General features: G+C 47.1%; 4 protein-coding genes across 18 annotated transcripts in view; 1 reads left to right on the plus strand and 3 right to left on the minus strand.

Moving 5' to 3' along the window:
• RSPH9 (radial spoke head component 9) overlaps positions 1 to 906 on the minus strand; it is an 86,426-nt gene extending 85,520 nt beyond the window's left edge. For 2 of the 8 annotated variants that reach the window (XM_057494394.1, XM_057494393.1), the window contains exon 1: positions 144 to 897. In XM_057494394.1, the coding sequence (XP_057350377.1) occupies positions 144 to 370 (227 nt within the window). In that variant the 5' untranslated portion in view covers positions 371 to 897. Of the gene's footprint in view, positions 1 to 143 lie in introns of all 8 variants that reach the window. The other 6 variants (XM_057494392.1, XM_057494391.1, XM_057494389.1 and 3 more) reach the window with 6 other exon arrangements.
• Positions 907 to 2,103: 1,197 nt separating this feature from the next.
• MAD2L1BP (MAD2L1 binding protein) lies at positions 2,104 to 10,536 on the minus strand. The gene is made up of 4 exons (XM_036927441.2): positions 10,367 to 10,536; positions 7,604 to 7,966; positions 6,804 to 7,066; positions 2,104 to 3,718 (listed from the first exon to the last, which is right to left on the minus strand). Exons 2-4 carry the CDS (start codon positions 7,848 to 7,850, stop codon positions 3,206 to 3,208), a joined length of 1,023 nt encoding a protein of 340 aa, XP_036783336.2. The 5' UTR covers positions 7,851 to 7,966; positions 10,367 to 10,536; the 3' UTR covers positions 2,104 to 3,205.
• GTPBP2 (GTP binding protein 2) lies at positions 9,620 to 27,210 on the plus strand. Of its 7 annotated transcripts, none has more exons than XM_057494386.1 (13): positions 10,902 to 11,156; positions 12,928 to 12,954; positions 13,238 to 13,422; positions 13,760 to 13,868; positions 14,047 to 14,244; positions 14,537 to 14,711; positions 14,872 to 15,091; positions 15,514 to 15,649; positions 15,789 to 15,847; positions 16,452 to 16,623; positions 17,068 to 17,232; positions 17,455 to 17,523; positions 25,788 to 26,671. In XM_057494386.1, the coding sequence occupies exons 1-13, from the start codon at positions 10,971 to 10,973 to the stop codon at positions 25,848 to 25,850; spliced, it is 1,764 nt and encodes a 587-aa protein (XP_057350369.1). In that variant the 5' UTR covers positions 10,902 to 10,970; the 3' UTR covers positions 25,851 to 26,671. The 7 variants fall into 7 exon arrangements, with proteins under 7 accessions (XP_057350371.1, XP_036783332.1, XP_057350369.1 ...); XM_036927438.2 differs by lacking the exon at positions 25,788 to 26,671 and adding an exon at positions 26,690 to 27,210 and having other exon boundaries at positions 10,903 to 11,156; XM_057494388.1 differs by lacking the exons at positions 10,902 to 11,156; positions 25,788 to 26,671 and adding an exon at positions 9,620 to 9,643 and having other exon boundaries at positions 17,455 to 18,793.
• Positions 20,062 to 27,578, minus strand: part of POLH (DNA polymerase eta) — a 49,943-nt gene continuing 42,426 nt past the window's right edge. For both annotated transcript variants that reach the window (XM_036927434.2, XM_036927433.2), the window contains 2 exons: positions 24,221 to 24,390; positions 20,062 to 22,546 (listed from right to left, as the gene is read on the minus strand). In XM_036927434.2, coding sequence (XP_036783329.2) covers positions 21,652 to 22,546; positions 24,221 to 24,390 — 1,065 coding nt within the window. In that variant the 3' untranslated portion in view covers positions 20,062 to 21,651. The remainder of the gene's footprint in view (positions 22,547 to 24,220; positions 24,391 to 27,578) is intronic.

Below are 27,578 nucleotides of genomic sequence, written 5' to 3' on the forward strand. Positions count from 1 at the left end.
CCCGTAGTCTTCCCCAGTCCAGGTCCCGCCCCCAAGCTCCGCACCCCGCCGGTTCCCGGACACCTAGGCCCACCCTTCCGGCACCCATGACCCTCCCGTGCATATCCCCCTTTGGCCTCTGCCCATCCGGGCACCGCCCCCACCTGTAGAGTGTCTTGCGCGGTGCGAGCTGATCCTCACTCAGGCCCTGTGCGATGTAGTAATCGGCGTTGAGGCCGAGGATGCGGCCCCAGAAGAGGACCCGATCGTAGCGGTAGTCGCGCTTAACCAGCGTAAGGGAAGTGAGCAGCGAGGCCCGACGGTCCGGGCTGAGGCCCTGCCCACTGCCGGACGCCAGCTCCAACGACAGTAGAAGGCTCTCCGCGTCCATTATCGCGCCAGCAGTTCTGCTCAACGTCCGCCAGCTTGCCAGGAGAAGCCGTCTCCATGGAGACCCGAAGCTCCGCCCCTCCCAGGATTCCACCTACCCGACTACCCGCTGCCCGCCCTCTCGGTGCTCCCGGCCTGCCCTTCTCCCCTCTGGGCCCTTCCGAAAAACTCGGGCAGGCGCCGGCTCCCACCCCTCTGTTTTTCTTGAGTCGGAGACTGGATGTGTTCAGTTGTTTTGGCAACGGCACGGTTTCCCCTAACATAGGTGGGCTACAGTGTGGGGATAAAGATCCCAAACTAGCCCAATTCCATGTATATTTTTTACTTTCCTGAACCCTTCCACATAGTAGACATTTAATGCGTCCTCACTGCATATGCAGTGGGGGCTTCAGACGCAATACAACGGCGACATTAGCTCTTTATTATTTTGCTGGAGTCGTGTCCCTTCTTGGCCTCAGAATTACCTGTGAAGACAAGAAATTGAGATCCCCTTGGCCCTAAAACTCTAGGAATCTAAGATAATTAGTCCCCCTACCCGAAGCCAGGTTCTACAGAAGGGGGCCCATCCATTCCATTCTCTTCAGTCTTCATGAGATGTCTGTTTACTCCCTTCCATAGGACTATTCCACCTAAGTGGAACAGGAACTGGGGCAAGGTACATGACCACACCTTGGTAGAGGAGGAGGTGAAGAGTACGAAAAGGATGACATTTACATCTACACTTCCCATCAAGTGCCGCCTACATTTCTCTACCTTGGGCCCAACAGCTGTTTCTTTTAGGCCCAAATGGCAGCAACAAATGAAAGGCCCGAACTCCACTGCAGCTGGGACTCTTCACTTCTGGGCTAGAGACTACTTTTTCACATACACGTCTGCAATCCCCCGCCAAGGTCAAACAGATAGAAGAGGTGCATCAGCAAGCTTTTTGTCAGGGAAGGAGCTGGAATTTATTGTTAATATAACTAAGTGATCTTTTCATTTCTGAATTCCTTTGGAGAGAATTCATGAAATCAGAATGACCTGGCACCAATGCCAAGCCAATACAGAAATACGTGTCAACATTACTCAGATAATTACTTTGTTTTGATTGTCTAGGCATTGTTTATGAAAGCTTTTAAAATTAGTATTTAGAAGAGCTGACTTGGCTTAATGTGTCTTCCTTCTCAAAACAACTTATAACTCCCTTGTTCAAAACTCGCCCTCCCTTCAGTCAGACCCCTCAGCCTGTCCCTTCCCCTCCGGAACATATGGCCCTGTTCCTCTCTTGTAAGGTAATAACAGAAGAACAGCTGACATCTTAGCTGGTAGAATATGCTTCAAGTGGTCAAAGAAAAAAGAACCCAAACCTTTTGTTTTCATTGATACCATATTTACTCAGCACCTATTGATGGCAGTCCTACGTGAGGAACCATATGAGTCTGAAGTCAGGGAGAGGAATTCTGCAGCTTTCGCTTTGGCAGGGCACATCTTGTTAATTATCTCAGAGTAAACTCACACAGCACGGTGTAAAGCACTCAGCTTATCAAATGGATTTGGATCCAGGTTTCACCATTTAGGCATTATTCAATCTCCCCAAGCCTCTATGAAATGGGGACAATAACACATACTTTGCAAAGCTGTTCAAATAGATAACATATGTAAGTGCTTAAAATATAGTATAAAATATAAACTAAAAACATTCATCTTAAAACATATGAACCCCGTTTACACACACACACACACTTCCAAGGCCAGCAGGGTAAACATTCTGTCTTCAAGAAATAAACAGGTGTTCTCAGGTCTCAGGGACAAAGATCATGAACACTTGGCAGTCAGGACAGCATCAAACTGGAGAAGATAACAGCGAGGACCAGGACGGCAAAGTCAGAAGTGTGGCTTCTGGAATTTTGGAGGACGAATTGCCACAGGCAGGAAGACAGGGTTTGCCTAAGGACTATATGACCAACAGTCAGTGCCAAGCAGCCATCAGACAACTACAATGGAGACAGGGCAGAACTCCAGGAGGGATATTTGGCCTCAAGGAGCTGATCCCAAAGGGCAGTCATGGGGCCTCAACCTACAGTTCAATCAGGCTTTGCAAAGATCTGCTCAGTTCCCTTTTCTCAGCCCAGTCTCTCAGTCAGTCCTCTTCCCCTGTGTGACCTTTGCTTTGGGCACATGTACTGTAAGGCTCACAAATCCTGGTGCATGGCAAGAAAAGAACATCAGGGCAGGAGTTATCTGACAAGGACTCTAGCCCCAACTCTGATATCAAACTGTTATAGAACCTTGGCCAAGTCATGTAACTTCCCAGACTCCCCTGCATTCTGATGAAGAGAAACAGCACATTAGTAAAAAATAATCCTGGGAGCCCTGAAGCATAAGAGGCCAAGGAGAAAGACAAAACACTCCAGCCTTAAGCCTAGAAAGTCTCTTTATGCCAAAAGATGTCCAGGAAAATTTAGTATAAATCCATTCATTTTATATTTAAGTTTGTGAGTCACACCTGGCAAAAATTCTGAAAGGACACAACAGAAAGCAGAAAAGGGCCACCTCCGTGAGAATGTCTGTCTACGGGCCCACGTTTGCTTTACAATCTCAAACAGAAATGCCTGGTCCAGCATCTTCTGGGAAAATCTACCTTTGATTCAAAGAGATGTTGTTCAACAATGATTATGACAGCCACAGCTATATCATTAGCACACCAGGAAGTCTGAGGAGGGGAGGCAGGCAGCCAGAGGGATAGAACCTTCTCTCACCAGGCAGCAACTCTAGCTCCAAGCAACAGAAAGGTGACTTGATACCACAGGGGGAAAGATAAATTAGCCATTGTGTTCCCGATTAAGAAGCACCCGATTCACTCATGGAAGCCTTTAAGTGTCACTGGTGCCTGGAACCAAATGTAATCCTCCCAGGCCGTGGTTGGGACAGAGGGTCTACCACAGGACAGGGTCACCGTCAGTTTGTGGCCCCGGCTGGGCACTCGGTAGTTGAGCTTGGGTCGAAACCAATCTTCTCCACAGTCACGGTGCCCCTGTACCATAACCACGGTGCCCATGAGCGGAGGAGCCTGCAGCTCACTGAAAGCATCAGCCATGAAAATGGCTCGGAAAAGACGGCGCAAACAAGCTGCTGTGCTCAGGCTCTGGTCCCTGCTGTTGGGGGCCAGGCAGGACAGGTCAAGCTCGTAGAACTCCTTGGGGCATAGCGCACTACCGCCAAGGAGGATAAGCACTCGAGGTACTAGTGTCCGGGCAAAGAGAGCCTCTAGGTGGCTGAGGACACTCTCCAGTTCTGCCAGGGCTTGTTGGCATTTTCTGCTGCTCAATTCAGTGGCGGCCCGGGGCTGCTTCTTCACCACATCCTCTGCCTGTGAGGACAAAGAGTGGTGAGGACAGGGACAAGGTGGGGGAAGCCAATGTCCTTTGAAGGACTGTTGGGATGTAACAGATTTATGGAACTGGATTTCCATGGCCAGACACTGGGTTTTATCAGAGAGCAATATATCAAAAAGGAAAATATATTCTTTGTACAAACCCGTAATTCTCCTACACTTAGAACAACAAAGACAGAATTCTGCAGCAGGAAGGCATCCAGACATAAACAACTAAAATAGTCCAAGAAATTTGGTGGGATGGCAGGTGGCAAAATTTTGCTGTACATGGAATGATAGCAGTAATGAGGGTAATTTGTAATCAATACAGGTGATTCTGGAGTTGGTCTTGCAGTTATGCATGGCAAACTGAACACATGCTTATTTGTGTTTCCATCTAAAATACTTCTAAATGAGAGGAAATGGAAGGGAGGGGTAAAAGAGAAAGACAGAGAACTCCCAAGGGCAAAAAGAACGGGAGAACAGACAACAACAGAGGCCAAGGCGGTAACAAATTTTTGGAAAAGAAAGAGTAGGTGGAAGAGTTCAAGAGAGCTAAATACTAAGTACTGACAGAGGAGCTGCCCATGAGAAGCAAATTGAGTCATACTGCATAACCCCAGGAAGGCTCAGGAATTGGTGATTTAGGCACTACAGAAGAGTGAACAAAGAGGGACTGAGTGCAAACCTCTGTGAAGACCCTGACCCTTAGATCATCTGCCAATTTCCTCCACCCACACAGAAGACTTTTCCAATACTGGTGTTTTGAGAGTCCCCCGAGGGACCACTATGTTCCCATACAATATTTTTAGAGTGAAGTCTACCAGCTTATAAGGCCCAGCCATGTACACAGAGCTTTCAATGACTTATTCTTAAATATTCACCAGATACAGAATAAAAGGAGCTAAAGTGAAAGACAGAGACTAAAACAAATAAATAGGAGAAGGAATCTGGAGGAAACTGAGACAATGAAGGGAACAGAGGAAAATTTCAAAACACATAATATCCTCAGGTAAGAGAAGCTCATACAGACACGAAACAACAGGATGCTATTAAAAAGGATCATGCAATTCATACAGAACCACAAAAGACCCCGAATAGCTAAAGCAATCCTAAGAAGGAAGAATAAAAGCTAGGGGGATTACACTCCCCAACTTCAAGCTCTACTACAAAGCCACAGTAATCAAGACAATTTGGTACTGGCACAAGAACAGACCCACAGATCAATAGAACAGAAAAGAGAGCCCAGATATAAACCCACACATATATGGCCAAATAATATATGCTAAAGAAGCCATGGATATACAATGGGAAAATGACAGCCTGTTCAACAACTGGTATTGGGCAAAACTGGACAGCTACATGTAAGAGAATGAAACTGGATTACTAACTTCACACACAAAAGCAAACTCAAAATGGATCAAAGACCTTAATGTAAGTCATGAAACCATAAAGCTCTTAGGAAAAAACATAGGCAAAAATCTCTTGAACATAAATATGAGCAACTTTTTCCTGAACACATCTCCTCGGGCAAGGAAAACAAAACAAAAGCAAAAATGAACAAATAGGACTACATCAAACTAAAAAGCTTCTGTACAGCAAAGGACACCATCAGTAGTAAAAAGGCATCCTACAGTATGGGAGAATATATTTGTAAATGACATATCTGATAAGGGGTTAACATCAAAAATATACAAAGAACTCACACGCCTCAACACCCAAAAAGCAAATAACCCAATTAAAAATGGGCAGAGGATATGAACAGACACTTCTCCAAAGAAGAAATTCAGATGGCCAACAGGCACATGCAAAGATGCTCCACGTCACTAATCATCAGGGAAATGCAAATTAAAACCACAATGAGATATCACCTCACACCAGTTAGAATGGCCAACATCCAAAAGACAAGGAACAACAAATACTGGCAAGGATGCGGAGAAAGAGGAACCTTCCTACACTGTTGGTGGGAATATAAATTAGTTCAGTCATTGTGAAAAGCAATATGGAGGTTCGTCAAAAAAATAAAAATAGAAATACCATTTGACCCGGGAATTCCACTTCTTGGAATTTACCCAAAGAATACAAGTTCTCAGATTCAAAAAGACATATGTAGCCCTATGTTTATCACAGCACTATTTACAATAGCCAAGATATGGAAGCAACCTAAGTGTCCATCAGTGGATGAATGGATAAAGAAGATGTGGTACATATACACAACTGAATATTATTCAGCCATAAGAAAACAAATCCTACCACTGCAACAACATGAATGGAGCTAGAGGGTATTATGCTCAGTGAAATAAGCCAGGCGGAGTAAGATAAGTACCACATGATTTCACTCATTTATGGAGTATAAAAACAAAGCAAAACTGAAGGTACAAAACAGCAGCAGACTCACAGAACCCAAGAAGGGACTAGCAGTTACCAAAGGGAGAGAGGGTGGAAAGAGCAGGTGGGGAGGGAAGGAGATGGGGATTAAGGGGTATTATGATCAGCACACATAATGTAGAGGGGGGCACGGGGAGGGCAATATAGCACAGAGGACAAGTAGTGATTCTATAGCATCTTACTATGCTGATGGACAGTGACTGCAATGGGGTATGTGGGGGGGACTTGATAATATGGGTGAATGTAGTAACCACAGTGTTGCTCATGTTAAACCTTCATAAAATTGTATATCAATGATACCTTAAAAAAAAAAAGGATCATGCAAAAAATTAAGAACTCTTAAGATTATGCCCAAAAAGAAAAAAATTAATATTGATGTTAGAATATAAAGGCAAGGAAGTCTCCCAGAAAGTAAAACATAAAAATAAAGAGACAAAAAGACATTAAAATTAAAGGGACAGTTCATTAGGTCCAAATGCAACACACACTGGGACTTCAGAAAAAAATTCAAGGAGGGTTAGACTATCAAAGACTATCAAGGAGAGAAAATGACTGAAGCCACAGGGCTGAAACACATTCCTTACAGCTGCTTAGGCTGACAGGCCCTGACAATTCCTTAGACCTCCCTTTTCACCTGCCTACCATCTAACAGCCATAAAGCCTCCTCACCCTTTCTCCCAAAGCCTGTGCCTACCTGGGGAGGTTTTCGGTAGAAGTGCTTAAGCTGTTCATAGGGTAGAGGTAGTTGCTGGCGTTGGTACATGATATGCTTTAGAAGTTCACAAGTAAACCGACAGCAGCCTTCCTGGCTCACAGGCCCGGGAAACACCACTGGCACCATGTAGTCTCTGGGGCCAAAGGGCTCCGAAGGGTTGGTAGGCTCTTGGGCAGAGGTTGTCTCGAGTAGTTCTATCTGGGGGACGTGGGTTTCCTCCGACTTCTCATACCACTCCAAATCTAGTACGTGCACAGAGGCACGTGGGAGAAAAATGAAAAACGTAAAAGCCGGTATTCTCATTCCCTTGTGGCCACATCAGCCACCGCTGCAGAGGGGACACCCCGAAACATGCACATTCCCCCTCCGCAAACTCCCGTGTGTGCGGTGGCAGGAAGATTCGTGATCCCGGTCGCCTAAGATACAGAGGATCTGTTTAAGTAACAGAGGAATGGGGCGGGGATTTCTTAGGCAGTCACCCGGGCTCCGCTCCGAATTCCGTGAAGGCTCTGATCTGGGGGATTAAGTTGAAAGAAAGTACAGTCAAGCGAAGTCCAGAACGCCACCGAGAGGAAGGCTGAGGGGGAGCGAACCAATGGGATCCAGGGCGGGGAGGGCGATGGAGTCAGTGGGGCTGAGCCAGAGCTGGGAGGGACGCTGGGAAACTGGGACAAGGAAGACGGCCCAGAGAAAGGGCCAGGGACTAACGACTGCAGGGAGCGGCGGCACGTTAGAAACAGGTCCCCAAAGCTCCCCGAGCAGCGGGCCCGACGCCTTACCAAGGACTGCGGCTAGGGAAAGCACTTCCGGCTCCGGGGCGGCCATCACGACCAACTCCCTCTTCTCCGAGCTGTTTGAATGGGCGCCCCGCGGGGTAACATGGGAAGCCCGCTCTTCCACTTCCGGCCGGAAGTGGACGCGGCACCGCCGCTGTGATGGATGCCAGGCTGGCTGGTATTTGAACCTTGTACCTCCCAACACCATCAAGGGTACGCTGAGCCCTTCAGCTACTGCACCCGACCTCATCCATCCATTCTCTCCTGCGTTCACTATTCACTGCACCTACTTCGTTCCAGGCACTGTCCTTGGTTGTGGGGACTCCGGCAAACAAGGCAGAGAACTGTCCTCAAGGGGTTCACTGTCTATAGATAAAATACAAGAGGAAGGCTTGAGATGAATTATACAATACAATGGGATGTGCACGGGCTGTGGCGCCTAACCGAAACCTAGGTGGGGTGGGAGTGAGGGTGGTCCCAGAGAAAATGTGCCCAAGATACTGTGACCTGTAGGATGAGTAAAGGTAAAGAGTGGGACCTCATGGTCCAGGAGACCTTGGGAGACAAGCGCATCCTCTCTTTAAGGAATGAAATAATTAGGATTAAAATGAGTTAAGGTTGTGGTGAACAAACAAGAGCCAGATCATGGCATAGCTTTTTAAGCCATGTTAAGGAGTTTGAACTTGAACTGTAGGGTGAAGAGGACGCTTTAAAAGGTTTAAGTAGAATGGCATGATTAAATTCACATTTTATAAATGTAATCTCTACACTTCAAGAAAAGGGTATATTTCTGGAAGTAAGGATCAGAGATCAAAACATGATAAAAGTCCGATAATTAATACTGTGGTATTTGGCTCAGAAATTAATAATATAACAGAAGAGTGCCCACAAACAGCCCTACATATGTAGATCTTAGTCTACCCTGAGGGTGACTTTTCAAATCAAATAACTTGAAACAGTTCCCTATTCATTTAGAAAAAAAAAAATCAAATTAGTTCCTACCACACAGCCTATATAAATTCCAAATGGATTAAAGATTTAAACATAAAAATAAATCTCAAAACTCCTAGAAAAAAATATTGGGGAATAACTCATAAACTAGGCTAGACATAGCCTACACATGACACAAAACCAAGAAAGTACAAAGGGAAAGATTGCTAAGTCTGAGTTTAAAACTTACATAAAGGTACAATACACAAAGAATAAATTATTACATACCAGGACAGGAAAAACGTGTGTGTGTGTGTGTGTGTGTGTGTGTGTGTGTGTGTGTGTGTGTGTGTGCATGAGCACATATACATCATATATCCTGTATTCCACTGCCAACTACCTCATAAGCAACCCCTCTGGGAAGCTAAACACATGTACCACCTTCCATCTCCCAGAACCTTGATCTCCTGGACAGACATCTCTGTTCAGCCTGCTCCTCTGCCAGCTTTCTCTCCTGTCTGTGGTAAGCAAGGTTATTCAAGAATGGGTTGTCAGAATAGGTTATCCTCTCCTATTTCTTAAAAGAAGTTCTCCATTTAGGAGTCAAGGGGAATGGGATGGATGATGTGAAACTGTGTACACTGGAGTAGTTAAAAGATTCAAGATGAGGACAAGTGTTATCAGAAGAGTGCAGCAGGCCTTGGTTATCAAGAGAACCCAGAGCTGGTTGTGGTGAAAATATCAGGGGAACAGTCTTAGCCCTCCCTTCCAATCCCCATCCTTCTTGAGATCTCTTACTGAGCTCTTTGGTCTCAGCCTCTAAGCAGCAGTTTTCCTGGCAGGGTTATACTCCTGGCTAGGGTTGACCTCTGCAGCATAATCTTCCTTTTGCTGAATAGGATTGAGAAGTCAAATGTGTTTTCAACCACTGAAGACCACATAATTGGCTCGGTCGGCTAGGCTGTTTTGCAGATTTTGGTCTTTCTGCTCCCGTCTGCTTTGGGGTTGTGCAATGTGGACAACTACGTGATCGGCGACCCACCTCCCTCGCTGAGGTCTTGAGGGAAAGCCATGGACTCTACCAGGTCTGAACCCTTGAAACGGTCACCTGAGGTAAGCTAATGTTGCTGCTTCTAGTTTTCCAAAGAAAACATATCTGAAGGGAAGCGCTGTTTTATTTCGTAGCTGTGTGAGAGCATCTCGCTATCTGTGAAGAGGGGAAGTGGACCTATGGGAGTGATGAGTCATGAGACAGACATGGGCCTGGGAATTGAACCCTGGCGTCCTGACTCCCAGCCCAGCAACACTGCTTCTCCACTCTGCCTTTCTAGTGTCTTGTACACTGGTTATGTCGCTGAGTTTGTTTACTCTCTGCTGACTGCGAGAGCCCCAAAGAGCAAGAGAGATGGCTTGGCAAGAAAGTCAAAAGTCAGTAATCCCCTGTGGCTCTCGGCCAAGTTACTATTCCTGGCCACTTCCCCTGCCCTAGCAGTGGTTGACGTAATGAGAGTCCCAGCCCCGCCCCAAATGCGGGGCAGGACCGTCCTACAGGCCTGGCTATTTTAAAATCAAACTCGCTTCTTCGGGATTGGTTCTACTTCATAACACAGAGGAGGGGCAATAATCGCCGCTGGCAGCCTTGTAGCCCTCACGCAGCAAGGCTGGTTTATGGGTTCGGAGCTCGTGTCGGTGCCACTGCGGTGTGTGGGGCTGTTAAAACCAGTACCTGGAGGGTGCCTGCCTGGTAATAAACCAGTGACTACTGTGTAAAGGTGGCATAATCATCGCAGCAATAACAACCGTAATTGGCCACCATCCGCCTTCGCCCTGACTCACCCCGACAATACGCCGGACGTCGGGGAAGAAACAGGTAGTGGCGAGGCCAGCAGGCTGGAAGGGACAAGTCGCTCGGAGTCTTGCAGTTCTCCAAGTCCAAAACCTGTTGTCTGGGATCGCGCCAAGGGGCCAAACCCAGGAGCGCCCACAAAACTTGATTCTGATGTAAGCTCTCTGCCTCCGGTGACTGCTCCAGCCCCAGGCCCCTAGGAAAAGACCCACTCAGCTCGGGGACTGGAAACCAGACCACAGTTCCCTTAGACCTTCGCGGGCAAGGGCGCGCGCGTTGCCTACGCCCCGAAGCCACTGGCGGCCCCTTGCCTGCAATGCCTCCTGGGAGTTGTAGGGCGGCGGCGAGGTCTTTTAAGGAAGGTTCCAGGCCTGAGACTCTAAATCCCGTGGTGCCCCGCGGCTGTTTCTGACGCGACCCCTGGCCAGAGGGGGAGGCGTGGCCTTCACAGGGCCCCACCCCGCTCTCCTCTGGCTGGCCCGCCGCGGCGGTGGCAGTAGGGGCGGCGACGGCGGCGGCGGCGGTGGCGGTGGCGGTGGCGGTGGCGGTGGCGGTGGGGGGAGGGACCGGGCGGGGGGCTGGCGGCAGCGGCGGATGGACTCGCGGGTTTCGGAGCTGTTCGGCGGCTGCTGCCGGCCCGGAGGGGGCCCGGCCGTGAGCGGAACCCTCAAGGCTAGGGGGTCCGGCGGCATCAGCGGCTGCGGGGGCCCGAAGGGGAAAAAGAAGAACGGAAGGAACAGAGGGGGCAAAGCCAACAACCCTCCTTACCTGCCCCCCGAGGTGAGCACCTGAGAAGTGGCGCGGTGAGAGGAAACCACTCCTTCCGGCCCCAGGACTCCAGGGAGGCGGGACAGAGAGAATTGATACCCTCTTCCGGTGTCAGGACCCCGGGGGAAAGGAGGACCCTTCCGGGCCCAGGACCCCACCTCCCGCAGGACCCCAGGGAGGAAGGGCCGGGGGAGGATACCCCCCATTCTGATCTAGATAACCCAGGAGGAGAAGTGGGGAAGGGGATCCCGCGGCCGTCCCCTTGGGAAGAACAGAGTAGAATGCCCTGGGTTCATCCCTGTGCTGTAACAGAAGGGAGACTACATCCTGAGTTGAGGCAGAGTTTTCTAAACTTGTTCCGTGGGGAGGAGGGGAGTCCCCGGGAGAAGAGCAGTATGTTCCTTCTCTTACTCGTAGTGTGCACACACACACACACACACACACGGTAGTGTACACACACACACACCCGGAGAACAATAGGCTTAGTCCTTCCACCTTTTGCCCGTCCCATGAGGAAGTGGGGATAGATTCACAGACCTGCGTAATCTATCCCGAAGGCAGAGAATGACTGCTACTTTGTCCCTCTTAGAAAAGGAGCACCTAGGGGAGGAGCCTAAACCAGTAGTTATCAAACTTTACTGTGTGTAAGAATCACCTAGATCGAGGCCCAACCCTCAGAATTTATGATTTAGGAGGGCAGAGGTGGGCCTGATAATCTGCGTTTCTTACAAGTTTCTGGGTGATGCTAAGGCTGCTGGTCCGGGGAACACACTTGGAGAACCACTGGCCTAGATGATCATTCTTCTGAAGCCACCTATCCTAATTCATCTACAGCAAAATGATAAAAAAGGTCTTTGCTAGTGGGAAAAGATCACCCTTATACTCATGAGGTAGAGGTTATGGGTGAAGGCCTGTTAGATTTAGCCTGGGAGTCAGAGGGCCTTGAAGAGATGGAAAGATGACAGGGGCAGGAAAGAAAAAGAAAATGGCCAGGAGGAGAAGTACAGAAATGCAGGACAAGCAGAAGGAGCAAATCTCACACCCCTTTGCCCCCAAGAGGGGAAGGCTGTGTGATGGAATGTATTGGGTGACAGTGTAGGGAAGAGTTAGAGGTGACTGCGAAGTAGATTCAGTATTTCATCTCAACTGAGGCATGAGAGGGAACAGGAGGTAAAAACCCCAGTGAGTCTTGTTTGTGAAGTCTGTCTTCTTCATTACATCTTCTGAGTTTCTTCTCTTCATCTCAGCCCCAGCTTTGGAGCCCTGTCCTTCTCACCCAGGCTCCTCTCACTGCGTTTGAGTGACCAGTGCTGAGTTCACCTCTTGGCCCTGGTCCAGAACCTCTTGTAGCCTCTTACTCTTGATGACATCAGCTGAGAGGGGCAGGCAGGAAGGAAATGGTCTCCCAGCCCAGTGGCAAAGAGTGGCTTCAGCAGCCTGGACAGAGGAAACAGAGGCTTCTGGGGATAGTAGTTTGAGGCCCTGGGGAGAAGAAAAGGGTGATCTAGCATCTAGGAAGATTGTGCTGCCAGTTATCAAAGAAAGGAGGGACTCTGTTCTCTTCCTGGATTAGATAGGTGACTCACTGTTTTCCTAGAGGCCTTTCCTTCAGAGACATCACATTGGGGCTGAGTGGAGGGCTTGTCTGTCAAAGACCTTTGGCCTAAACAGCTGCCATTGAGGCTTCCTGCTCTCAAGTTAGCTGCCTGGGTCCCAGCAGGAGTTGGGGAAGTAGGGGTTGGGTCTGGACCGCATGTGGTAACTCTTCCCTGTTTCTTTACAGGCTGAAGATGGAAACATTGAATATAAAGTGAGTCTTAGACGGGGGAGGGGCAGGTTGTTCTTGCTAGCATGGGATGATTTCTCTTGAGATTCATCCCAACTTCATAATCTATAGAAGTTTACAGATGTGGTTCAGGGTAAGGGCTCTGTACCTCATTCTGTTGGAGGTGGACTCACTGTTAGGGATGTTTGGGTCAGGGATGAGCGGGTTTAAGAGGGAAAGGAAGGTCCTGGACCTTGCAGCAGTACAGGTGAGGAGCATGTGGGTTTAGGGGAAGCAACTCTGATTTCACCTCCTCACCTGCCCTTAGCTGAAGCTGGTGAATCCATCCCAGTACCGCTTTGAGCACCTGGTGACACAGATGAAGTGGCGGCTCCAGGAGGGCCGTGGTGAGGCCGTCTACCAGATTGGGGTGGAGGACAATGGGCTGCTCGTGGGACTGGCCGAGGAGGAGATGCGGGCCTCCCTCAAGACCCTGCACCGGATGGCAGAGAAGTATGCTTCCCCTTCCTTCCCAGTTCTATTTCCACTAACTCTGGCGGGGGTGCCTTCTCCTGCCTTCTCTTGACAAAGGGCTGAAGTACGAGGACTAGTGTTTTGAGTTTCTTGTCTTTTTTGGACCTAGTCTTTTTTTGCCCCCTAAGACTGACTTTGTTTAAAGGTAGCTGTAGATGTGGGATAGCTTGGAGGGTGGTAAGAAGTGAAGTAAGGTGTCAAGAACTCTGTGGGAGGGGTGTGGTCTGAAGCCATTGGTCCACAGCCAAGATGGAAGGTGGGGCATGGGGGGAGGGAGTGCGGGTGACATGTGGCAGCTGTGGCCTTGTTGTGACAGGGTTGGGGCAGACATCACTGTTCTCCGGGAGCGAGAAGTGGATTATGATAGCGACATGCCCCGGAAGATCACTGAGGTGCTGGTACGAAAGGTCCCTGACAACCAACAGGTGAGCACACACCCTCCCCTGCCTCTCATACCCATGCCCCCGTGGTAGCAGGCTCCCCTCTGGTCTGGTCCTGGGGATGTTCAGTGCATTGTGTGGTTCCCTGTCACTGCCCTTCACCCAGCTTTCAGTGGAGAAAGGTGAGGGATTGGAGTTCTTACCTCTGACAATTCATCCACAGTTCCTAGACCTCCGTGTGGCCGTCCTGGGGAATGTGGACTCAGGGAAGTCGACTCTGCTTGGAGTCCTGACCCAGGGAGAGCTGGACAATGGGCGGGGCCGGGCTCGCCTCAACCTTTTCCGCCACCTGCATGAGATTCAGTCTGGCCGAACCTCCAGCATCAGCTTCGAGATCCTGGGCTTTAACAGCAAGGGAGAGGTGCATGCGATCAACGGGACCCCGTAGGGCGGGACTCTGAGGATGGGATGGGAGTGGTGGAGGACGGAGTCCAAGGGCAGCGCGGAGTCTCTGTAGTAGGGTAGATGAAGGCCCTGAGCGCATGGAGCAAGCTCTGTCCTCCTTAGAAAACAAAAGAGGAGGCATCTGAATTAAATCAGAAATGGGGCTCAGGGCTAAGAGGCCGGTCACCCAGGGACTGGTTTAGGTCCTGGCGATTTAAAGGGTTGGGGAGGTTGGCAGGGGGCACTGAGAGCCCTGGGCTCTGGGCCAGGTGGTGAATTACAGCGATTCAAGGACGGCAGAAGAGATCTGTGAGAGCAGCTCCAAGATGATCACCTTCATCGACCTGGCAGGCCACCACAAGTACCTCCACACCACCATCTTTGGCCTCACCTCATACTGCCCCGACTGTGCCCTGCTCCTCGTCAGTGCTAACACTGGGATTGGTATGAGGCACTGGGCAGGGATGGGGCTGGAGGGGGTGCTGAGTCTCTTATCCTGGGCATCTTCAAATCTGGGAGCCAGACTGACTTTCCTGTGTCCCCTCTCCTCCCCCCCATATGCTCACTCTTCTCTTCTGGTGCCTGCCTGCCTCCTCTGAGGCAGCCGGCACCACCAGGGAACATCTGGGGCTGGCCCTCGCCCTGAAAGTGCCCTTCTTCATCGTGGTCAGCAAGGTGGACCTGTGTGCCAAGACCACAGTGGAGAGGACAGTACGCCAGCTAGAGCGGGTCCTCAAGCAGCCTGGCTGCCACAAGGTCCCCATGCTGGTCACCTCCGAAGATGATGCCGTCACTGCTGCCCAGCAGTTTGCCCAGTCACCCAAGTAAGCCTTTCTCACTCCAGACCTCTAGTCCACAGGTCCTGCCACAGGGCCCCTGAGTGTGGTGTCCCACCCCAGGACCAGACCAGCTCTGCTCAGTTCTGCGGTTTTACAGGTTGAGGTGGTGGGAGGAAGTCTTTACTAAAGAGCTTGACCTTTCCCCCAAGCCAACCTAGAGCTTTACTGATGCCTGGAACCCTGGAAACAAAGTGCTGTGCCAGGCATTTGCTGTCTTCTCTTGGGCTCTGGGATGGGTACATTCTATAGCTGTCTCTCAGAGAGAAGGCTCAAAGCTCCTAAGAAAGTGCGCAGATAGAGAGGGGTGCCTAGCCACCCTAAGAGCTTACCTTTCCATGTTTGGAGCTCTAGCTTCAACTTCGTGTTAGAATGTTCCTCATCTGTCCATTCCATGGCTCCCTCTGCAGTGTCACCCCTATCTTCACACTGTCCAGTGTGTCTGGAGAGAGTCTGGACCTACTCAAAGTCTTTCTGAATATCCTGCCACCACTCACCAACAGCAAAGAACAGGAGGAACTCATGCAGCAGCTGACAGAGTTCCAGGTGACTGGCCACCCAAAGGGGCAGTGAACTGGGGAGCTGGGAGGGACTCAATTCTGACCAAGCCCCAAATCTGTTTAGAGATTTTTGGACTTGCCAGCCTTACTTGGCAGACCATTGATAGAATTTTCTTTGGCTTCAGGTGGATGAAATCTACACAGTACCAGAGGTGGGGACAGTTGTTGGAGGGACACTTTCCAGGTGAATTGCCTTGCTTGCTGCCCAGCCCTTATAGGCATATAACACTCGAAGACATAGCCCTGAGGAGACTCTGTGGAGTTGAACAGAGCCCATCTAAAGGATGTGCTTGTTTGCAGATTAGGCTTTCCCCATCTGAAGAACTAGAGAAAGCTAGTCTGTTGGCCTAGGAGGACAGTATTGCCAATTACTGGGAATCTCCAGGCCCCTGAAGAAGTGTGGGTCTTGGGCCCCAGTCATAGCCAACTGACTTCCTCTCCAAGTAGGGAAATGAGAGGAGGTCCCTAAAGACTCTTTCCAAAGCAGAGAATGAAACCCCTGAGGATAACTTACTCTTCTGGGGACCAGGTGTTCAGTGTCAAACCACCAGGTCCTTCTCTGCCAGCCACTGCTGCTGGCCGTTCCTGGTAGTAGTAGTCTGAGTGTGCAGTGTGGACTGGGACCGGGCAGTCATCTCCCCTGTCTCTAAGTCAGACCTGAGGCTCTGTTTCCCCACCTGAGGCACTCAGCCGTAGATGGGAAGGAATGCCCTGGATGACCCTAACCTAGCAGGTAGGTAAGTAGGGGGCCTGAGCTGACACTGTGCCACCCGCCCTCCGGGCTGTAGCGGGATTTGCCGTGAAGGGGACCAGCTGGTGGTGGGCCCCACGGACGACGGCAGCTTCCTGGAGCTGAGAGTGTGCAGCATCCAGCGCAACCGCTCTGCCTGCCGGGTGCTGCGCGCCGGTCAGGCTGCTACGCTGGCCCTCGGCGATTTTGACCGTGCACGCCTTCGCAAGGTGAGGTAGGAGGGCCAGCTGGAGAGGGAACACAAAGGGAAGGACCTGGGAGACTGGCTCTTGGAATGAGAAGCCCTTGTCTGAAGTGCTTCAGAGGAACTCAAAGGAAACACGGTCTCAAACTCAGAGGCTGGTTACACAGTCTGCTGTATGAAGGTTTACAATACTTCTACAGCACAGATCACCGAATAAAGAGTCACTGTGGTGCAACCTGTGTGTGCAGGATCCTAAAAATGCAAAGCATTGGAAAGGTTAGGATGTGGGAGTCCAGTAAAGAAGTGTTCCCTCTAAGAGGAGAGTTTTGAATATTATCTTCTGAGGGCTTTGTGTTTGAAGTCCTAGAGGAAGAGGAAATTCAGGAGCTGTAAAGGGTGGGAGGGGCCTAGGAGGGAGAGACTGGTAAGAGTTGTGCCCTACCTGGGTCTGGGGACTGTGCCTTTCCAGGGCATGGTGATGGTGAGCCCCGAGATGAATCCCACCATCTGCTCAGTGTTCGAGGCAGAGATAGTCCTGCTGTTCCACGCCACCACCTTCCGGCGAGGCTTCCAGGTGACAGTACATGTGGGCAACGTACGGCAGACCGCAGTGGTGGAAAAGATCCATGCCAAGGTGAGAGGGACCCAGCTGTGCCCCATTTCTCAGGAAGTCTCCTGCCTCCAGAAAAGGAGGAGGCCTGGCCTGACTCATAAACTCCCTGATCCCACAGAGGAAACTGAGTACCGCCTCTGGGTGGGTAGAAGCCTGATAGGCCCCTGAGGGTGGAGAGCTGAGGATGATAGAAAGTGGGATGGGAAGCACTGTCCAGGGCCAGTGACCACATGTCTGCTGCAGGACAAGCTGCGAACAGGGGAGAAGGCAGTGGTACGCTTCCGCTTCCTGAAACACCCAGAGTACCTGAAGGTGGGTGCCAAGCTGCTCTTCCGGGAGGGTGTCACCAAGGGCATCGGCCATGTCACTGATGTGCAAGCCATTGCAGCAGGAGAGGCCCAGGCCAACATGGGTTTCTGAACTTCTCCAGGCAGGCACAGCTCTATTGCTGTCCCTACAATACATAAGGTGACTTCCGGCCATGCTGCCCCCAACCATTGGCGGCTCTGTGTGTTAGTAGGCTAGGGAGAGAGGGGTGTTCTCTGCCACTTAACTACCTGCCACTTTTCTGGAGAGATGCCAAGCTTGGTGTGGCAAGGCAGGGGCAATCCTGAGGGAGAAGACAGGAGAATTCAGGGCAGTGCCCAGCAGCTGTATGTCCACCTGGTTGGCTCATCAACCCTGGCAACTCCGTGGCCTGTCTACTGGAGGGAGCTGACCACCACCACCTCGGGTCCGCTGTCAGAACTGGGCATGATTCGCCGGTGTGGTGCCTGCACTTCAGGAATTGTCACAACCTGGGGGCAGTCCTCGAAAGCACTCATTTTTCTATACCTCTTCCCAAGGCCATGTAAGTTGCCTGTCTCTACCTGACTGGACAAAAGACATCTGTTCCTGGCCATCTGGTGGCCCAGGGTCTGAAGAAATGGCACAGGGACAGTGAATGGCAGTGCTCCCATCCTGTGCTGAGACCTGAGGCCTGTCCCTCAGCGTTATCTCCCTTCTGTTCTTCACTCAAGGGCCATTTCCCAAGTTTCTCCTTTCATAGGCCCCACAGGTGCTATTTGTTGTGCTGGCTCAGGTGTGGGGCTGCCGAGCTAAGCTTGGCATACCGAAGGTCAGCTGCATGTCAATCAGTTTTGTCCCCTCCCCTGCAGCAATCTGTTGCTTTTAATGCTGGATCAAACAGTGTTTTACTTTCCCAGACTGGTGGCTGGGGACCTGACCCACCCAGCAACCCTTCCTACCTTCCTCACCCCTCTTCCTGCTCCCACGTTAAGTCCTCTCTTAGAATTTGCAGTGACCATCCCTTTCCCTCTGTTGCAGGGAACCTGGAGGAAAGGGAAAGATGTTGCCATATTTTCTACTCTTTAGGCACGGACTCCCTCCTTTCCCTTTGTTAGTGTCCTGGGTTCCCGTGGACTCAGGGATTTGTTGGTTTAGGTTTCTCTGCATATATATATATATATATGTATATGTGTATATATATATATGTATATGTGTATATACACACACACACATATCCACATATATATTTAAATACACACATATATATTGTACAGAATAAAAATGTTTTACTGAACACACTGTGCTTATGCTTAAGACAGGCTCAGCTTCCAGAGCTAGACTCCTCTCCAGGGTGAGAGACAAGTGTGACCTTAACACAGCTGAGCCCTGAATGGGGAAAGAACCCATCTGGTATCTCTCTCGCCATTCTTCCTTCTTCTCCCCAGCGTGTGCTCAGTGTTCCACTATTGTGACCCACTACTCGGGCCTGTTTTGCATAGTTCTCTGAGCAGAATAGAAAGTGAAACTGCTGCCTTTCAGCTGAGGTAGGTAACCACCCCGTACTTGAGGAGCTGGCCACTTGTTATTGGTCACAATGGTAAGAAGCCTGCTACTGTGCCCTGAGACTGGAGCATAGTGTACCAGTTACTTAACAAAGAGTACAATTTAGAGACATGGTAGTCTGATCCTCATGCTTTTCCTAGCAATGCAAAATAGCTTGAAGCGAGGTTTATACAGCCTAAACTAACTTCGTGGAACTTTGAGAGCCACCTAACAAACCTTAGTCCCTTCCTGTTTGTGTTCAGAATACCTGTCACATTTTATGTGTAGATAAATAGGGCCCAAGGTTAAAGTCAACTGCAAAAACCAGGGATGCATTTTGAGTTCTGATTCTTAGAGAATTTTAATGATACATGTGGCCTAGGGTCGCATGGGCATTCTGCCCCCAGGGTATGAAAGTGATAGCTTCTCTACCACTCAAGCACAGCTGCTTTTAAACATATCACTAGTTTAACTTAAACTAAGGAGCCTGTGGTTGAAGAACTTCCTTTATTGTTGGGAACTAAGCTGCTTGCTTCCTTCTGTACAGTTGCTGGTAAACAGCTGTGAGGAAAGGTTATATTCACCAAAATGTCCTAGAGCTTTCATCCAAACTGACCTTTGCTGTCTTTCTGCTGTCCCCTCCACAGGCACATGGCCATTATGCTGGGGCAGGGTTGGCACTCCCAAGGAAATAGGTGTGCTGCTGGTATTTACTGATTACCCACTAGCCTCCACCCCCACCCATCTTGGCCTCTTAAAAGTCCAATGAAACCCAAGTTTCTACCACGTTACTTTTCTATATGACACCTTCCAATCAACCAAAGTGTTAAAAATTAATTCATCTTGATCTGTACAGCACCAAAAAGAGAGGACTGTTTCATCTCAGCTTTTTTAACTTTTCCCTGGATTAAGAAAGGAAATTTTGGAAAAATTATCTCAGTACTTAATGATATCTCCAGGTACTAGTGAGCCACCCAGCTACTTTAATGGAACATTTAGGATAGTACGGTATATGAGTAGCCTTCCCACAACACCCATTAGTAGATACATTTTTATTGTTCCAATTCTAGTAATCATCTAAAATTTCTCACTATGTTTCGTCCAATGACCATCAAGCATCTATTATGTACAAGGCACTGTGAAGAATTCTTGCCTTCAAGAAACTAAATCTAGTAGAGAAAGGGCCATGCATACAGTAAATAAATCTTTTATTAAAACTGCCACAGAAGTAGAAAATATTTTGGAAGAACTAATTTCCTATTAGACCCATGGTTGTCAAATGTTCCCTCCTTCAAACTAAATAGACCTCCAATTCATAAATAAGCTTAAAAAGTGATTGCTTTGCATATATGTATGGGAGGAGGCATATGTACACCATTCTCCGTACCCACTTCACCCCATCCGCACCTAGCTCAGTTCATCTCCACTTGGGTTCTCTGTGTAACTTGAGGTTTCCCATGTCGTAAAAGCAGAAAAGGTTACTTTCCACACACAAGAACGGTGATTTAAGAATACAGTGCTACAAACATGGACAAGTGCAAAAAGCTACAATAATTTAAAACCCTAAGCTACATAGTTACACTTCAGTAGGGAAGAAATGAAGATGCCAGTGACCCTGAAGGCCCAAGCACTTACCTCTTAAATTTGTAACTTAGGGTTTAAGGCAAATGCCAGCCATTGGTATCTTTCAGATTGGTAATTTGGGAACTACCAAAGATACACAACCCGGGGAATCCTGTTAATGTACAGATAGATGCTGGTTCGGCAGGCATGGGGGTCTGGTTGCAGCTGATGATGCTGAGGCTGCTGCTCTACAGTCACACTCAGAGTAGCAAGGTTCTAGAGACAATCTAGCTCTCATCACAACTTCTCCAATCTAAACAGAGTTCCTGAACTGGTCTAGTAACAATCTCATTCTACATTAGAACAAAATGCAAGAGGTAGAAAGGCCAGTGGCTGAAATAGGGTTAATTTATAAGGAATTTAGTTATTTATTGAGTGGCTTCTGGTGCAAAGCTCTACCCTAAAGTAGTTATCACTTCAGGGTTCCAAGGCTGCTCACATTCTCAACCTCAAGGCATTATCTGGACTGCCCCCATCACAGAGCTGGGGGAATTTTTTTTTTAAAGCTTTTTTTACTCAGTTCCTCTTCTGTGCCAGCTTTAAGCTACATACTTTAAATACATGGTTCTTAATCTCTGATCATCTGTGAAGTATTATATCAACTTCACAGATGAGGAAACACAAGGAACGTGACTTGCTCAAGGCCGTGCTCCAAGAGGCAGAATCAGGTTTGGAACCAGATCTCCTAAGCTGAGAGGCCCACGCATTGTTTACTGCAACACTGCCTCCCTAAACTAACAAAAGTCCAGAGCAGTTGTAATTCTGGAAGATGAATTTTTACATCCCTGTCAGCAATGGGATTAGAATCCATGCCTGTAAAGAGATGGGAGCCTTAACTCAGCATCCAACGGGATCGTTTTTCTTAAAAGATAACAAATTTTTCTTAACAGTTCATAGAGTTATGAATTTCCTTGAGAAGTGAACATATTTCCATCGCCCAGATTACAGATAAAATATGAAAACCCTACAGCAAGCCTGAGGGCAGCACTAGTGTGCTAATGGCTTAAAAAATGAGTCCAATGTCTGCATGCCCTCAGGGCGAAGGCGCTTACTATTGGAGGCTGAAGGACTCTTGGGATTTCTTTTGCTTTGAGGAGAACTGGCAGGAACAACCTGAGGGTTTGAAGAGGGTGTCTGCAAAAAGGATTTCTGCAACTCCAATGCAAAATGATAGTCCATGTGTTCTGGCATATCCCATACAGGTACCAGAGAGCCACACTTTTCACAGGGCACTTGATCCTCAGCTGCCAGAAGACTGGGGGTAGTAGGTGCCTGCTGAGCCACCTCCAAAGCAGACTTGGAAGTTAAAGAAGCAAGTGTGCTTAGGTTAGTGGGGGCCAAATCCATCTCTGCAGGAGTGGCTTTAGAGGATACTGGCCTCAATGCTTCTTCACAGACAGGGATGCAGTCTGGATATTCTGTTGGGAAACAGTTTGGTAACTCTTTAGGGCTGGAACATGGGTTTTGTGGAGGGAAGAAAACTGAAGGATTATTAAACTGTTTCTGCTTCAGAAGCAGACTTTTCTGCTTAAAGAAGGGCTCGGTTCCTGTAGTACGGCTGCTTTGGAAAGGCAATGAGGGCTTGGATGGTGAATTGCTCATGGAGGCCTGGGTAGTAGCAGTAAAAGATGAAAGTGAAGCTTCTCTGACTTTCTGCTTTTCTGCAGCTTTTTGGAATAATGATTGCAGAGAAGTGGTTGCTTTCTTAGTGGCTGTCACCGCTGGGCCACTTCCCTGGTTCTTAGCTTCTGAATGGGTAATTGACAACTTAGGCAAAGAACTTGAGTCATTGTTCAAGAAGATGGTGATGTCTGTGCAAGATGGAGGGGCACTGGCAGAGAATTTGGTAGCACAGAGGAAAAGCATTATGACAGGAGGGGACCTGTATAGAAAGTAAAGGAATAAGATTAGCACCAGGTCACAGAGTCAATTTGTAAAAAGACTGGGATTCTGGTTCTGGCACAGGAGGAAATTACTACTGCAGTGGTTCTCAAACTTCAGGGTGTATCTGATTAATACAGGGACAATATACAAGGAAGGGCTGGGCTGCGATTTGCCTTTCTAGCCAGTTTCCTCAGGGATGCTGATGTTGCTGGTCTAGTCCACACCTTGAGAACCAGCGACTTGGTGAACACCAACCAAGCCAGCCATACATATGCCAGATCCCCTGAAGTTGGATGTTGACTTTATAAGATAATGCTGCAGAGCTGCTGCAATGCAGGGTTGGAGCAAGACATTATACTCAGGGTAACAAAAAAACTTGGGAGTGCTGAGACTGGAAAGACTCTTGAGAAAATTCCTCTTACCCATTGTTTTTCAATAAGGCACCACCCAATCCTAACTCTGACAGACTTGCAGCTCTGGGAATTTCTAGAGAATGAAATTTCACAGCTGCTTTTGGTTACCTATCCTCATCTCAAACATTTGAAGAAATTCCTGTCATAAAGTTCCTCATTATGTGTAATTACCCAAATAAATTTTCACAAGTTGAATTTCAAAAAATTAAACATATTTTCATACACAGATTAACCCCTTGGTGAGGTAAAGAGTAAATGCTATTTTAAAATTATTATGATGATCTCACTGTCCTCTGGCTTCATGCTTTCAGACAGTCTCAGACAACTGTGATGCTTCCCTGTCAATAAATTTCAGTCTTAGTGAGTAGTATTTGTTAGAGTCTGTCAGTTTACATGGTTTCATATGATCACAGTATCACAATTACCACTTGGTTCAGCAAACTGTTCAGTATTTGAAAAAAACACACTGAGAAGTAAAAGTTAATTTATTCTAAGGACAGAGACTAACTTTAGAGATCCCATCATTGTAGATCTGTACATATAATAGGAGTATCCACATATGTAGATAAGCAGTAACTTAGGTGGCTAATTTCTATTTTTTAAAGTGAAAAACCAATTTATCTCACATATTTCCACTGTGAATTTGGAATACTTTTCTCAGTGTTTAAATAATTAAAGGATTCCAACCAATACTGAAAACCATTAATACTGAATAGTCAATGAACATACTCCAGTCATATGTTTGGTTATTTTTCATGACCAACTAAAGTGAAGTTTATTAATATGACATTTGGTATTACACCAGTAGAGCTTGTAACTGAGTTGGGATGGTAGAGATTATCCATGAATATAGGTCACTTTCATTATCAAGGAAGATGCTTTTAAGATAGAACAATCAAGTAGTTGAGAAGTTCCCAAGTGTTTGCTTAAAACTTGAGTTCTCTTATGGCAAGTGCAATTGGTCACTCCCCCGACTATAGCAAATTGATAGAGGCAGGGATAGCTTGGGTTCACTCTGCCTCTCAAAACTACCCCAGGAACTGGAATGCACCAAATCTAGGGATGGAAGCTACAGCTGAGCTGGCCCTGTTTCTGGGGTTTTCTACTGTGTTCTTTCCCTTAGTGCTGATCATCCCCTCTATAAAAGTCCTGCTAGTCAGTCACAAGAACCTACCTCAGCTGGAAAGCTTATATACCCACTAATTTTAAGCAAAATAGGATGTAAGTCTCCTGAAAAGACAACCTAGAAAGAAGCTTACCAGTCAGTATGGGTTCCTGATGTATTAGAGTTCCTGATGACAGCAAATGCATCACGGCTCATCTTGTGAGCATCATAGCAGGTAAGAGCACAACGACGGTGCCAGCTTTTGATATGTTTGTCTCCTTGTTTGCGAACTGTCACTGCCAGCTGGGTGGCCACCCTGTCATTCTGTGGATGTAAAAGGATTGAGACCAGAATTAAAGTTACCATGAGCAACTGGACTCTATATTCTGACAGTGTAAGAGGAAATTGGAAGAATCAGGGTGACAGAATGGTTTGGAAATAGTCAAGTTCAAATCAAATCTTAAAATTTTTTTGTGCTATTTCTGGGTATAAGAAGTAATTGGAGCACACATAATTTGGATGATGGAATATCAGAACAGGTTATTTTGGCAGGTGATGGGAGCAAGATAGAATAAATGAAAATAGACTCTCCTGAGTGTTTTTTTGTGGTGTCCATGCAGGAAGATTATAACAAATACTTACAGTACTGTATTTTGTAACTGAAGGAGGTGTTCACTTAAGTAACTGAAAGGAAGATCCAAGCTAGGATGTCAAGATTGAGTAGCGGATCTATTCTTTAATCTGCCCTAATGCTTTTAGGCTTATACAAGCACAAGTTTCCACTAGTACCTCCTTCTATGGCCCGTCTATGGACAATACAGTGTAGTGAGCCTGCCTCTAGAGAGCAAGTACACTGATTCACTTTTCAGTGAAGTCTAAGCATCTGAATACTGTTGATGCAAAGCAAACTAAGGAATAAAAGTCAAGAGGCAGAAATGTAAGAAGGTAAAAAGTCGACATAGGATCCCCTCAAAATCAAAAGATGCTAGTGAGAAGAAATACCCCTAAGGCAAAAAAGCCAAGATCAAACTATTTTTGGGGTAAAAACATTTTGTATTTTTGTACATCTGAGAAATACAGTTTGTACAGATTTGTCTATTTTAAGAGAATACAAATTGGCAATTACAAAGGTGTCCTTGTTGACTAAAACCATTCAACTGTAACTGAACACCTACAATGTACCAGGCACTGTCTAGAGATACAGGAAATACAAAACCAAGTCCGGGCCCTCGTGGATCTTACCTTGTGGTAGGAGTGAGGGGGCATGTAGTAGAAATTACTACAAAGTGCTATGGAAAAAAGAGTAAGGCACCGAGTGATGGAGACTGATCGGGGCAAGCCTCCAGGAGAAGGTGGAATTTGAGCAGAGACCTAAATAAACTGAAGGAGCAAATGTTAAGAATACATGAGAAAAGATTCTCCAGGAAAGGAACAGCAAGTACAGAAGTGCTAAGGTGGGAGCTTACTTGGTGTTAAATAAAAGGGAAGGAGACCAGCGGAGTGGAGGCTACAGCAGAGTAAGGGAGTGAGGACAGGATATGAGGTCAGAGAAATAGCCAGTGACCAAATCATGCTGGTCATTAGAAAAGAAGTGTGAAGGGAAGTCACTGGAATATTTTAAAGAGTGAAGTGACATGATCTTCCATGTCCAGAATTCTTTTTGGCAGAAAGTCCTTTTAAGATTAAAAATAGTTTAAGCTCAAAGATACATTACTTTTCAGGGATTCCTCCTGTATCGCACTGAATACAAAGTGAGAAGAAAAGCCTCACACGCTGGGAGATGAGAACAGAGTGACACCTAGCGGGCAAAGGCAAATAGATCCCAAACACACCTGGGATGTCCTGCTCTACGTTGCCTACCAAAGAGCAGTCACCAGTTCAGCTAAAAAGAAGCAAACAGGTTGTGGGATGATTCCTGATAGTATACAGCTGACTTGTTGACTCCCGGATGTTTCAGCAGGAGAGGACACATCAAACAACACCATCAGGAACATGAAAAGAAAACCCATAGAATGGGAGAAAAATTATTTATCTGGCAAGGGACTTGTACCCAGAATATATAAAGAACTTCTAACACTCAGTAATAAAGAGACAACCCATTTCAAAGTCAGGCAAAGGATCTCAACAGACATTTCTCCAAAGAAGACAAGAAAATAGCCAATAAGCACCTGAAAACCACAATGAGATTCCATTCATACCCACTAGTACAGCTAAAATAAAAAAATGACAAGGATATAGAGAAATTAGAACCCTCTTACATTGTTGGGAATGTAAAATACTGCAGCAACAGTCTGGAAGCCCCTCAAAATGCTAAACATAGAGTCACCACATACCTAGAAATTCTACTCTTAGGTAAACACCCAAGAGAAATGAAAACATGTCTACCTAAAATCTGTACATCAATGTTCACAGCAACATTATTCATAATAGACAAAAAGTGGCAATGACTCAAATATCCATTCACCTGTGAATGGATAAACAAAATGTGCTACATTCATACAACAGACTATGTTATGCAGCCATAAAAAGGGATAAAGTAATGATATATACTACCATACAGGCAAACCTGGAAATACTGTGTTAACTGAAAGATTCTTTTTGTTTTTTGTTTTTTTCCTCACAGTTCTAGAGGCTGGACATGCAAGATCAAGATGTTAACAGGTCTGGCCAGCTTGCAGATGTCTACTTCCTTATGTCCTCACATGGCCTTTTCTCTGTGCATATCTCTTCCTCTTCTTTTTTATTTTGATATCATTAATGTACAATTACCTGAGCAACATTATGGTTACTAGACTCCCCCCATTATCAAGTCCCCACCACATACCCCATTACAGTCACTGTCCAACTGAAAGATTCTTAATCCAGTCACAAAAGGCCACATCTTCTTATTCCATTTATATAAAATGTTCAGAATAGTGAGTCTATGGAGACAGAAAGCAGACTGGTGGTTGCCTAGACCTGGGGAAATAACTGCTAATGGGAATAGGATTTCTTTTTTGGGTGGTGAAAATGTTCCTAGATTGTGGAATAGTTGAACAACTCTGGAATGTATGAAAAATACTGAACTGTATATATACTGTAAGTGGGTGAATTTGATGGCATGTAAAATATCAATAAAGCTGCTCTTTTTTAAAAAGAAAATAATCAGATGTCAAATCTTTGACTTCATACTGTGTCTCTAAAACTGCCACTATGTCTGTCACATGACTATGGTTAAGTCCAGTAATTTATAGTCCAATTCCTAAATGTCCTGCTAAATGGCACTATACTCTGATGAAGATCCACCTTATATCCAGGGTTGTAGGAGGACTTAGACAAGAGATTTACAAAAAAGTAGACACAAATGGTAATGAGGGAGACAGGGATAGTCAGGTCCTATGTTCACAGATCCAGGCTTTAAAAAATCATGTTGAGTTTTAGGAGTTTTGTGGAAGATGATAAAAGATTTCTTAAAATTTCCTAGGCTGGAATCTTTCTGTATCTTTGTTTCTACTCCACAAAGTCAGGAACAA

The sequence above is a fragment of the Manis pentadactyla genome, chromosome 16 (genome assembly GCF_030020395.1).
Source record: "Manis pentadactyla isolate mManPen7 chromosome 16, mManPen7.hap1, whole genome shotgun sequence".
NCBI lineage: Eukaryota > Metazoa > Chordata > Mammalia > Pholidota > Manidae > Manis > Manis pentadactyla.